Genomic DNA, 14,323 nt, shown 5'->3' with positions numbered 1-14,323 from the left:
ACTTAAAAGAAGTGGTGAGGCGGCCTTCTGCTGTTATGCACCTAAAATCTGGAATAGCCTGCCAATAGGAATTCGCCAGGCTAATACAGTGGAGCACTTTAATAAACTGCTGAAAACACATTATTTTAACATGGTCTTCTCATAACTTCACTGTAATTTAATCCTGATACTCTGTATATCCAATTCATTATAATAACTATTCATGGTGGCTCTAAAATCTGTACCAACCCCTACTCTCTCTTCTGTTTCCTTTTCCGGTGTCCTTTTGGTGGTGGCTTGCGCACCACCATCTACTCAAAGCACCGTGATATTCCAACAGTGATGGATTAAAAGCCAGAAGTCTGCATGACCATCATCATCAAGTCCTTCCGTGAGAACCCTAAACAAAAAGAGGACTATTTTATTTATGTTAGGTAGAATGCACAGAGGGGACTGGGCGGTCTCGTGGCCTGGAACCCCTACAGATTTTATTTTTTTCTCCAGCCTTCTGGAGTTTTTTTTTGTTTTTTCTGTTCCCCCTGGCCATCGGACCTTACTCTTTTTCTATGTTAACTAATGTTGTCTTATTTTAATTTCTTATTTTGTCTTTTATTTTTCTTTTCTTCATTATGTAAAGCACTTTGAGCTGCTTTTTTGTATGAAAATGTGCTATATAAATAAATGTTGTTGTTGTTGTTGTATATATTAATTTCCTTCATTGTGTCAATTAAAGGCATCTGTGACTTTCTGGATAAAGATTAACAGTTTATCCTACTGCTAACTATTTAAATACAGTATATATACAGGGGTGGACAAAAGTAGGTTTACAGTTGTGAGTACATGAAGCCAGCAATTTGAGCACTGGTACAAGAGTATACCTAAGTGCATTGTGCCACTCTTTTGAGTTAATAAATCTATTGTAATAGTCATAACATGCTGCCTTTTTCCATTACTGGCCCTAAATTGCCATGTCCCAATGTTTTTGGAAATTGTTGCAGGCCCTCAATGGCAAGAATATATGTATACTAGCAAAATACCCGCGCTTCGCAGCGGAGAAGTAGTGTGTTAAAGAGGTTATGAAAAAAAAAAAAGGAAACATTTTAAAAATAACGTAACATGATTGTCAATGTAATTGTGTTGTCATTGTTATGAGTGTTGCTGTCTTTTATATATATAATATACACACACAGACACACATAAACATATATATACATATACATATATATATACATATCTACATATACACATATCTACATATACATACGTATATACACATATACACATCCACATAAACATATATATACATATACAAATTTACATATCTACATATATATATATATATATAGACATACATATATACATACATACATTCACATATATATATATATATATATATATATTTATATATATATATATATATATATATATATATACTGTATATAAACATATGTACTTATTGGCTCCTGTATTTAGGATATAGCAGGTTGGATAATGAACGGATGGACATCTGTATGCATAGCCGTATTTGCCTGTTTTCGTTTTTTTTCTTTGTTCAGTAATATTTCAGTAAACCCGGAGCTTGTCAGTTCAAATCCTGGTACTGACACCACTGTGTGACCCTGAGGAAGTCACTTCACCTGCCTGTGCTGCAAAAAACAAAAGTAATGTAACAAATTGTACCTCAGATGTTGTAAGTTGGTGGAATAAAGGCATAAGTAAAATAGATAAATATGTATTATACACATAGGAACTATTCATTTATTTTCAGTTAAGTCATCTGCAGCAAACTTTTATAAATGAGGGTTTCTGATTTTTAGATAGTGCAAACTGTTTCTTCTTCATTGACGTTTTCTCTTGGAGAGCTTTTTACATTTCATTGAAAATGAAAGCAGCAGCTGCCAAAATATGTAGCTTTCTTATTAATTTTTCAACATTGTGTAAAATAAATGTATAAAGTAACATAAAAGGTTTAAATACTGGTTATCCTTTTACACTAAAATATTACTAAAGAGATACAAAAAAAGTAAAATGGATATGTTCTTTTTCTTTAAGGAGATTAAATATTACTGAAGAAAGAAAAAAAAAATTAAACAGCCAAATGGGGCTATGCATACGAACTTAAAAGGTTTAAATAAAACAGAAATAAATATTTTATTTTTACTTGCTTAACTTGTGGAGGGTGTATCCTGTAGCAAAGCCCTAACTTTTTTCGTGAAAGCCCGTTTCAGTAAATAAGTGTTAAAAACAGGTGTAAAGATATTGACAATAAGCTACGCAAACCCAGGAAGACATGGAATCGTTTAAATCAAGTATCATTACATCTTCCTTTCTTAAAGAGAAGTAAGGCAGTACTTATAAGCTTACATATTTATATATAGACATACATATATATATACATATATATCTGAAGCCGTGCAAGCACACTCTTGAGAATGCAACGTATAGTTGTACAGAAGAAAAGCAATCTTGCCTCAAATGAATGGCAACCTTTTGTAGGTCTATGAACTTAATTTAAACTTTAGGTTTACACGGTGCTTTCTTTCCGAAGTACCTGCACTCATGAATATGTCTGTATGTGTCAGTCGGTCAAATCCACGCGCTTCGCACCGGCGAAGTACCGCTTTTAAATTTTTATTAAGAAGAAAATAAAACGTTTTTAAACTGAGGGAAAATATACTAATAACAGTTTGTTAAGGATCTGTTTTTTTGTGAAGCTGCCTTTACTCGAGTGATCACTTCGACCTGACTTGGTGGCCAAGTATAAGCGTTACCTCATAGGTAACCACCCATACAATCAGATTGTGAATCAGACTACGAATGCCGTGAATGTAATACACTCACTGCACTTGCTTACGGTAATCGAACCTCGGACGTCAGCGCTAGAGGGGCTTAGCAGCGGTGAAGTATTGCTTTTAAATTTTAATTAAGAACAAAAGAAAATCTCAGAGCTTCGATTCCCGAAAGGGAGTGAAGTGAGTGTCCGGTTAACCACCAGGTAAAGCTTATGGTTGGACAGCAAGTGACGTAACATCAGTCACGGTGCCTTCAGTTGTGAGAAGCAGATCATAGAATGATTGAAAATAGTTTTGCATTTACCTTTTTAGTAAAAGGCGAGCTTTTAAGCCTGAGAAATCACCCCGTAAATGCACACGTTTAATTGCACATGTGTTAATATGTATGGTTACACAGTATTAAAAGACAATGAAGAACGTGACTTACCTTTGTTCCCGCGTTTGATAAAAGGCGAGCTTTTAAGCCTGAGAAATCACCCCGTAAATGCACACGTTTAATTGCACGTGTTAATATGTATGCTTACACAGCATTAAAAGACACTCAAAAATTAACGTCATTTACCATCAGCCACGGTGCCTTCAGTTGTGAGAAGCAGATCATAGAATGATTGAAAATAGTTTTGCATTTACCTTTTTAGTAAAAGGCGAGCTTTTAAGCCTGAGAAATCACCCCGTAAATGCACACGTTTAATTGCACATGTGTTAATATGTATGCTTACACAGTATTAAAAGACAGTCAAAAATTAACGTAATTTACCTTCGTTCCCGCGTTTGACTCGTGCTGTAAATCTCTTCCTTGTTTTTAGTTCACGTGATCACATAGGAGGCGTGATGACGCGATACATGACTCCGCCTCCTCCATTAGAGTATATGGACAAAAAATATGTTCCAGTTATGACCATTACGCGTAGAATTTCGAAATGAAACCTGCCTAACTTTTGTAAGTAAGCTGTAAGGAATGAGCCTGCCAAATTTCAGCCTTCCACCTACATGGGAAGTTCGAGAATTAGTGATGAGTCAGTCAGTCAGTCAGTCAGTCAGTGAGTCAGTGAGGGCTTTGCCTTTTATTAATATGTATAGATTTACAAATAAATTAATATTAACAGATTAAAAATTATCTTGTATTTAAACTATTTGTGATGGATTAAAAGTCAAAGTGAATTTCAAAATCACTGCTTTATGCTTTTATATGCTTTTTCAATACTGCCCCAATGTTTTCTGAGTTGGGGTTATCAATTCAAGCATTCATTCTCAAAATCACTTCATATAGTACAAATCATTATCAAGTCTATCTTGGTGCATCCAGCATAAGCCAAGAAGAAACCCCTGGGTACAGTGCCAGATACTGTGTATGCAGACACAACAGGCCAATTAACAGTCACTTATTAACCTAACATGTCTTTTGTATGTGGGAGTAAACAGGAGAACATGTAATATCCAAACATGCCACAAAAATTAACATAAATATCACAGACAAAATTATGTAAAGAATTTCTAATTCTAACCAAATGTTTTTATTCCCTTTTAATTTTCAGATTTAAAAACTGAAAAAGTTACCTTGTTTCATAAGTTTTCCTGCACTTCTTACAATTTCATGGACAACAGCAGCTCCAGTTGTTGGGTCAATACCACCAAAAACCCAGGAGTCTCTGTGCCCACCAAGGATAATGTACCTGTCTGAAGAAAAGGCTCAATTATATTCCAAACAGAATCATAAAAGAATTATTAATGGCGCACTAAAATAAATGGACTTTATAGTGCACATAACACTGCTAATAAAAAAAAAAATCAAGAAATTGTTGATCTTTAAACCTTTGGAACAGACCATTATTTATTGCACATGCTCTACCATAAAATTAAACATAACTGCACTAAATCTCACAATTATCACAGTCGTATCAGTTGCACTGAGCCAAGGTTATTCATTGCATGGGATTTATTAATTAGTGTTCTCACATTTGTCAGATAACCTTGCAACTAAGTAGTGAATCTTGTACTTATGAAGACTTTTTTATACTAAAAATTTTTGGAATCTCAGACTTATGAGTCACATAGCTGAAAAGGGTCCTCTAACTGCTTTTAAGAAATGGTTTAAATTATTATTGCGACACTGTACAGTATTGATTGATTACCATAACAATCTGAACTAAATGGTGTCTTCTTGTTTTTTAAAATTACTTATTTGTTGATATTCCTGCAATTTCTCCCTATTTGTAAAACTTTATTGGCTTTTCCAAAATGTATATGTGATTTTTTTTTTCAAATTTATCAAGCATATAAATCTCCTTACAATTAGTAATACACTAACCTCTCAAAAATGCAATCAATACTACATTTACAAACACTTATGCTTAAAATTTAGTTAAATTTAACTAAGCCAAACTCAGCACTGCTCCTTTACTTAAGTCAAAAAATATGTAAACAGAGTGCCCATTATGTGAGATCTAATGAGAGCTAACTGGTCCAAATGAAGCATAATGGTGCAGATTTTTATTTCCCCTGTTGTGTTGCTGTAGGGGTGTGTCTGACAGCAGTCTAGACACAAAGGTATATTTTTTATATTCACAGCTGAACTTGTCAGTCTAGCTGCTGCTATAGTCTAAGATCACACTGAAAGTTTCTCTATGACTGAACTAATGAAAGTAGGTGATACATGATAGACAACAACAAATATAAGTAAACTTCAAAATGCCTATCCTTTTTCCAAAATGGTATGCAACTGGCATTAAACACACTAGCTGTGTAATTAATAATGATAAAAGCAGAACAATGTTGTCAACATCTGGATAAATCTTTAAAATTGGTGAGTGTGACAATGTACAGTATGAAGTGAAACTATAGGCCAGTTTAATAGCCTCTTTGCACACTCTACATTCTGCTCTTGAATCACAGAAATACAATGACATTTTGTGCAAAGCAGCATATTGAAACAGCATTGTCATGAGTGAAACTGGCATTCTTACCTGGTTCAGATGCTCCACGAATTTTACCAATGACGTTATAAATTCTAGTCACTTCATTGTTAGTGTGGATGTGCATTTTAACTTTGCTAAAAAAATAATAAAACAATAAACTTGTAAGTGATCTTTAAAATGAAAAGTCTGTTAATAGTTCAACATATTCACTAGCATGCATTTTCAATTAGCAGACTAATCCCCTTAGTCTATTTATTTTCATTAGGTTCCTTGCACATGCAATTACAGAATAACAAAAATATCCTAATAACAATAACAATGAATTTCTGACAGAATCAAAGAGTGTACGGCTACATCAACTATAATTTAAGTATATTTCTTAATTAAAGGATAATTGTCTGTGTGGCTGTGTATCTGTATGTCTGTCCAGTTGCTATGTCTCTGTCATTTCAATAGATGGCACATCACAAATATTTGCAGTAATGCATTTTATAACTACAACTGTTTCTGATGCTTAAAACTGTATTGGAATGATACATACAATGCATTTTATTACTACATGCATTACGTTCCAATAGATGGTGCACTGCAAACATGAATGCTGAGGTCTACATTGATTACTTAGATTTCAACCCAACTTAAGACAGGTAAAACAGTTGTATCCATGTAACTGAGTGACCACAACGGGATGACACATAAAAGATTTACACAACACTCCAAATGGCTTTCCAGCGAAGGTAATGGGGTACTTGGAGATAGCTTGTCTGCTTCTCACTCATTTTCTTTGGCATTTTCTTACACCCTTGCCCATAACCACTGTTCCATATTCTATATAAATTGCCTAAGGCCGGGGTTATACTTCACGCGACGCGACGCATGCTGCAGTGGATGCTCCTGCTACGCAATCGTTGTAGTGTTAATACTTGCGCACGTACTTTGCGTACATCTGGAGGAATCCACCAGGTGGCAGTGCGAGATATTATCACGGTGAGAACATGTTCGGCTTCTCTGTGGTGAATTGCCTAGAACACCCATTAAATTCCGATGACACCTTACCACAATATCTCTGAAAAGGATGTTTATTGACTAAATCCAGGAATGTGTCTATTCCAGCAAGCATTGGGCATGAGTGAGAAACAATCCCTGGATGAGGCCTCGGCTCATCACAAGGTGAATACAAGCACACACATACACTAGCATCATTTTAGCGGTACCAAATCCCCAAATCTGCATATCTTTGGAAGGAAACTGGAGCACACTGAGGAAACCCAGCAGGAAAACATGTAAACTCCAGGCAGGGAATATCAGCGACGTGACTCCCTGCAAGACAGCAGCGGTAACGCTCTGCCACTGTGTCACCCCATGTGTGTAATTATTAACAGTATTCATTATTTAAACGAAATTACCGAGTTATCTGTAAAATCTAATATACATACTTTAATGCTTTTCATAAAAGTGATATCAAGTATAAATCTAAGGATTCTAAATGTGCAGAGAGTTGTAATATCATACATTTAATGTGCTCAGTGTGGCGATCTATTTCTGGCGATCCGCTGCTGTCAGGAGCAGAGGAAGCCCTAGAAAAAAGATGGCACAGAAGACGGTATGTGAGAATTTTAAAACGTATCGTGTCATTACCATCGGAATATGCGACGCTTGAATATAAAAGCACCACGAATATATCTGTATGTCGGCATCTTGCTTCACCACATCGAACCATTTATCAAATATCAAAGCGCGCACACCGATCTCGTAGGATCCGCAAAGCGGCTTTCTGTTACATGTAGATAGTAAACAGAGACTCTGACGTCACATTCCAACTTTTAGCATACTGCACCCCCCGACTTTTGCTGGTACTGCAATTCGCGCACGCGTTGCGTTAATTTCTGATGACCTGCTCAGAGGACGCATCAAATGAACGCTCAGAACACGTGGCGGCCATGGTGCGGGCTCGTATGCGATCTGAGTGTGAAGTATAAACGGGCCCTAAGGCACTTAAAACCTGCACAGTCCATCCTGGTGTTACTAATATAATTATGGATGTACCTATAAAGTACTTGCATGACACTTATTTGTGTGTCTTTCTTAACCCTTGATTTTGAATAAAATATTAAGGGCCAGGCTCTCTAGATTATTTGCCAGTGGTCAGCAAGAGATCCTTCTCAGATTTTGTGGTTCCATATACTACAGCCGAGCAAATTTAAAGCCATCAGCGTGATTCTGAATTGTTTAGTATTTCCTTTCTGGGTTTAATGTTGTTACCTTACTTCTTCATGGTAGATGTGAGGATGGTCTTTGCTTTCAACTACTGGGCACTAAAGCTACAAGGACCACAATTCCCTGAAGGTCATGTGATCAGGTCAGATATGAGATATGCCCTTACCTGGCCTACCACATTTCTTCAGGAGGAAATTTGCATTTAAGGTTTTAGGCCGCCAACACTATACAAAAATGATAGCTGAGTAACAAGTTATATCTCTAACAGTTAAATTAATTAATATATTATAGATACAATGTAACTAAAAATTAATGTTGTAATGTTCATATTCTTAACCATTTTTAAGAATTCTTCAAATACTCATTTAGCGACCTACATAAAAATAGAGTGCATCTAATTTATTGCAGAACTAGTAACACCTGAAGCACTCAAGTCACCAATGGTGCAGTTAAAGCATATACAATGTTCTACCAGTGACACCTGGAGATGCATCACCAGTTATGCATTTCTTTTTGTGTCCATATCTAGTCAGATAAAAATAAGTCCCAGCTACATAAAGACATGTGTGAGTTGGTGTTTTCGGTACTAGATGGACTCCATTTATTGCTATTTGTATTTTCAGACACAATAAATTAGTTTATAAGAATATTTTTAAATGGATATGGTATATGTTGCAGACACTGGTTAGTGATGCTGTCTCACAACTCCAGAGTTCCTGATTCAGATCACAGCATTGCCACTGTTCATCCACCATTTAAATATTTTTCTTGTGCCTGCATGGATTTTGTAAATGCACTCATATGACTTCTCAGATCTCAAACACATATTGGTTAGGTTGACTGGAGAATCTAAATTAGACCAGTGTGAATTTATGAATTGGATGGTCAAACAGCATGTCCATCCATCTATCCATTATCCAACCCGCTATATCCTAACACAGGGTCATGGGGGTCTGCTGGACCCAATCCCAGCCAACACAGGGCGCAAGGCAGGAAACAAACCCCGGGCAGGGCACCAGCCCACCGCAACAAACAGCATGTCACTGTCCCAGTTTAAGAAGACTTAATAACTGGTCATTATGTATCTGTATGGCATTTGTGGCACATTAAATGAACATGTCAAAGAGATTGTGATGTTGAGAACTACATAATGTGTGATTGCAATATTTTGATGTGAAAAGAGGATTCTTCTAGCATGTCCTATAGATGAGTGATGATATTCTACTTTTTAACTGTATATATATTATTTGAATAGAATACACATAGATTTAAATCATTTTTTCACTTCTCAAAACTAAAGTGTTCTATTGTGTATTTGTTAATTAGCTGTAGTTTGATATTTCTGTTTTGTAGAAGTGTAACATTGAATACAGTACAGTTCACAAGGTCCAAATCCTAGTCTTTATTATTCTGTGTGGACCATGTTTTCCCCATATTATTTTGGGAATACTTGTAGGTTAAGATGACTGGTGTCTCTAAATTGGTCCTGTAAAAATGAGATTGGGTACATCATACCACCTACTAGAAGTGGCATCAGTGAATAAGTAATTCATAACCACACCACACCTTGCCACAGTAAAAACTGCAATGACTGAGCTGTTCACTGGCTAAGTGCACTACCACTACTCAAGACTTCATGAAGATGGGCACATATCACCACACACACAAAGCTATGCCATCTGTTCTCTTGTAAAGTAGATTAATAAATATTGCATTGCTTATACTTTGTTATAGCATACAATACATTCACCCATTCAAAATAATATCATTCAGTTAGTTTTCATCAAGCTAGGAAAAGTGCCCCATAGAAATAGTTTGATTAAAATTGCTTCATCTTCCTTTTCTCACATTTTTTAGGTTACCAAATTAATCTAGAACAGGGGTGGGCAGATTCAGTCCTGGAGGGCCGCAGGGGTTGCAGGTTTTTGTTCCAACCCAGTTGCTTAATTAAAATACAATCCTTGTCAATTATGTAATTTCATGGCTTGCTAGTGCTTTAACTCTGCCATGTCAGGACATTCTCATATCATAGATTTTTTTTCCTTTCTAAGGATATCATCCAAATGATTTGAAGTCTAAAACAGACGAGTTATTCTCAGTGGTTCACTTTTTTCTCTTCACTTTCCTTCCAAGTATTTAATTAAACCCAACAGTGCATGATAAATACACACAGGTGTAAATGGAAACAAGCGAAATGGAGAAATGCTGGTTTCTTTTGTAATTTGCATCTTATTGCTAATAAGGAGCAATTAAAAACCAAGACTACAGCTGTTTAAGACTAAAATAAGCAATAAGGGTTCAAAATCTTAACAAGCAAGACGACTAAAGTGAAGCAGAAGTGTTACTTGAGCAATAAGTGTTTCTTATTAAGCAATTGGGTTGGAACAAAAACCTGTAGCCACTGCGGCCCTCCAGGACTGAATCTGCCCACCCCTGATCTAGAATGTTATCTTAAATATGGGAGCCACTTATATTATATTGTGTTTGATCTTTGTGTAAATATTTTTTTAATAAAAATAAAAGCCTACTTTGGAAAATAGTTAGAGATATGTTATTGAACCACCAGTTTCTTTTACAGCTAGCAGTTAAACATTTGTACTATTAACTGTTAACGTGCATGCTAGCTTGGGAGGTCCTGTAACTTTAAAAGGGTTAATATACTATAATGCTTAGGTCTTCTGTGGGAGCTGTATGACCTTTCCATTGTTAACAAAAACAATTCACATAGCTGTATAAACATAAGAGAGAATTTTCTAATGTGTGTACTGCAAAATGTATCACTGTTATCTAGAAAGCCATCACATAATCTTAAGAAAATTAGCTCCTGAATTTTTAATGGTAAGGATATTCAATTGTTAATCTTTCCATAGGCCAACTCAGTTTATTTAATCAATTTTTCACTTCAATAAAGATCAGAAAATATTGTAAATTCCAAAATATTGGGTAGAAGGTTCCAGTATATACCTAAATGCTATAATACGTATTTGTTCCCTTAGCAAACAGATCCTGAAAAAAACTAAACCCTAAAGAGGTGATGGGTGTTTTTCTCATGTTGGTATTCCCAATCAAATAGCAGGCATACCTTCTATCAGCATTTATTAAAAAACTATGGTTTTGACGAAAATTTTAAAAAGACCTCAATGCAAACAAGAAATGATGTCAGTTCTGCACAGGATACAAATTTGTCACTACTATCCTTAATTACTAAAGCAAAATTCCCTTGGTCTAGGGACAATCATAACTACAGAGGTAATCCAAACAGACAAATACTTAAAATAGAAATTACAAAAAGCCGGATGAGAGAGATTGGAATGAGATCTCACCTACTCCTCTTTGCATATAGACATACCACACACCTCTACTGGGTTTTCTCCCTTTGAGTTGTTGTATAGGACAGTAGTTCTCAATCTTTATTCTTCTAAGGCCCACCAGTGTACTACAACAATATGTGAGGATTCCCCTGCACAAATCATGATATTCACCATCTTGTACTTTTCCTGTTGTCTTGACAGAGGTGTTTGTATTACACTTAAATTTACTAACAAAAGCTTATTTGCTGTGAGTCCTGCCGGTGTTTTTAAGGGACAATACACAATTCATAGGCTATATTTTATTAAAATTAATTTGTTTTATGCTAGTGTCTGAATTTCTCAATTGTAAGATAAAGTGAGTAGGCATTTTTAATGATAAACAATAACCAATAACTACTGAAATACAGACTATGTTACTACATTGATATTTGATACAAACAAAAGCTGCTGACTACTTATTTGGCTTAAGTATTACTTTTTAAATTAAACATAAAAAGATTAAGCCATCATGCAGGGATGAGGCAGCAGTCAGTTAAGCTGCAGAAGGGTGGTGAGCCTTGACATCTGTGGAGCTTTAAAAATGCCAGAAGCGGAATGTTTGAAGTCAATCTTTCATAAGACTATAAGATGTTTCTGCCATGGCAAAACATTACAGTTCTTTAAGGTGGTGAGGTATGTCACTTTCTGGTATGCCATTATGAGTAGTCTATTCCCATTCTAACTACAGGTTACTAACTACATTGAATTTCTACTATTTTAACATTTAAGAAAGGCACTGAGCTTGTTTAAATGAAACATGAAAATTTATCTGCTTTCATAAAATGAACATCAACACATCCAACAAAGTTTACTGTTTTACAAAGCAGTCAAAATGGAAAAAAACTTTCTAATAAAGTTTCCAAAAGGGATGAAATACACTGAAACAATATTAGATAGTCTCACCTCTTAACAAATGGTCCACTGAAGCCTGGCCCAATATTGTAGGATACATTCAGGGAACCCTTCCATGTTTTATCGGGAGGTGCCTGTCCTCCCATATTCCTAAGTAAAGAAATTACAGTTTTATATATCAGTGTGCTTTTGATAATAACTTAAAGGAATTCCATTCCAGGAGGGGGCCATTAAAATATATAATGTTTTTTTCTGTAAGACAGTAACTGCAATGGTTAATACAACTTTGTCAAAAAAATGATAAAGGTGTGTAAAACTAAAAAATGCTGTGGAAAGAGAATCACACACAATCAATGGAAGATGGATTTAACTGATCTACTTTCCTATAAATAAAGACAACTATACTATTCACTTTTCTATTCAACTATTGAAACGTTTTTTTCTGTTGAAAACAGATGCTAACTTCACTGCTGACATGTCCTTTCACATTCTTCTTGCCCATTACTCTGTTCCTTAAGTTATGTTTTGCTAAGCAGAAGAATAAGAGAAGCATACCCTTCAGGGAGTGCTCAAGCTTTGTGGCTTTGTGAGAACAATTAGGTTTGGGCATTGCACTTCTGAAATATATTGATGAAATATGTGATGTTCTGGGACTTGCACTCAACTCCTAGCCAGCTGAATGGAGTTTACACATTCTCCCTGCATCTGTATGAGGTTTTTTATGTACATTGGCTTTCATCTGCATTCCAAAGATATTCATATGAGTAAATGTGGGTGTCTGTAACCATGATAGGCGATATACAGTTGCTTCCTGTATGAGGTCCAAATGTGTTAGGTTACAAAATGAGTCTCTACAATATTGGAGAAAAATATGTAGGAACCATAGGATATATAGAAATAATTTAGTATAATAAATAGGTACCTTGGATTGATTGACTGACTGATTCATTATTTTGTAATAAGTACTCCACCATGTCACAAAGCTAAAGGCATTACAATAGGAAATGTAAGACATTTGTAATAGTTATTATAAACCAATAATGCAATTGTTCCTTAGTATAACAGTGTTATCTAAAAGTGCAAGACATTTTTTGCTATCAAGTGTTTATTTAGAACCAATGGAATACAGCTAAATAATAAAAATTGTCCTAATAAACAAAATATTTATGAGACTATATAAAAACAAAAAATAAAATAAAAACCGCTCTGATGTCCTCCCACCTCCTACCCTCACCCTATTCCTTTCCGGTATAATTTTACTGAGGATCAAGACAAATTATCTGCCTGACAAGAAGAGAAGAACCACTGCTCACCCAGGAGACCCAATATCCCATATGTTGTAGAAAACAATTTTAAAATCAAATCCAGTTGTTTGGCTTACTTGAGTAACTTCTCTGCATCATGATAGCCAATTGGATGCACAGGAATTTTTGGAAGGCCAGCTCCCTCAGCAGTACTGTATCTATATGCATACTCTGTGAATTAAAAAAAAGTGTTATATTTAAAGAAACTGTAAAAAGAGATATACATATTACCAAGTTCAACAAATGCTCACACATTCATCAATATAAGGGTCCATTCATCTTATATCAATATTAAATAGCATAATGATTGATATGAAGAATAGAACAAATAAGGAAATCGGCAAAAAGTTAGATGCTGAAAATAGATTTTAGCTATAGTAACAATGACTGAAAAGGGAGCATAGTCAAAGTTGTCTTACGTGTTATTACACATTTATAAATCAACATAAAAACACAAATAAACTGGCTCCTAAAACAACTTTTTAGTTATTTATAACTTGTTTATATCCCCACAATTTGTTTTTTAAATGAAGAAAAATGTAATCAAAAACACTGAAATTTCATATTATTATTTTTGTCTTGAATCTGAGATTCCAGAGATGAAAAATAGAACATTTTTAAATTCTTAATACAGGCAACTATAGGAACATATCAGCACCTTTGGCAGGGTAACCTGGGGTGAGGGGGTCTCCTGCACCATTAAGATTCAAAACATTGCCTCGCTGGGCTCCTCCACCTGGCAGATTCCAGCCATCAGGATAAACATTCACCCCTGGAGCACAATAATCAGCTGGGTCTGAGAACAAGATAATACCCTTAGCACCAGCCAATATTGCATTTTTCACCTGATAGAAGAAGAGCAAATTCAGATGTATTAAAAAAGAGAAATAATAACTACATCATAACAGTCCTGT

General features: G+C 35.2%; 1 protein-coding gene across 1 annotated transcript in view; it reads right to left on the bottom strand.

The window, feature by feature from the left end:
* The window catches only part of naalad2 (N-acetylated alpha-linked acidic dipeptidase 2), a 91,753-nt gene that overhangs the window by 28,143 nt on the left and 49,287 nt on the right, over positions 1 to 14,323 (bottom strand). The window contains exons 7-11 of the mRNA XM_051927173.1: positions 14,068 to 14,254; positions 13,487 to 13,580; positions 12,157 to 12,255; positions 5,735 to 5,820; positions 4,329 to 4,448 (exon numbers count right to left, since the gene is read on the bottom strand). Coding sequence (XP_051783133.1) covers positions 4,329 to 4,448; positions 5,735 to 5,820; positions 12,157 to 12,255; positions 13,487 to 13,580; positions 14,068 to 14,254 — 586 coding nt within the window. The remainder of the gene's footprint in view (positions 1 to 4,328; positions 4,449 to 5,734; positions 5,821 to 12,156; positions 12,256 to 13,486; positions 13,581 to 14,067; positions 14,255 to 14,323) is intronic.

This window comes from Erpetoichthys calabaricus, chromosome 4 (genome assembly GCF_900747795.2).
Source record: "Erpetoichthys calabaricus chromosome 4, fErpCal1.3, whole genome shotgun sequence".
NCBI lineage: Eukaryota > Metazoa > Chordata > Cladistia > Polypteriformes > Polypteridae > Erpetoichthys > Erpetoichthys calabaricus.
Note: the sequence above shows the minus strand (reverse complement) of the source record. Positions and strands in the feature narration are given on the sequence as shown.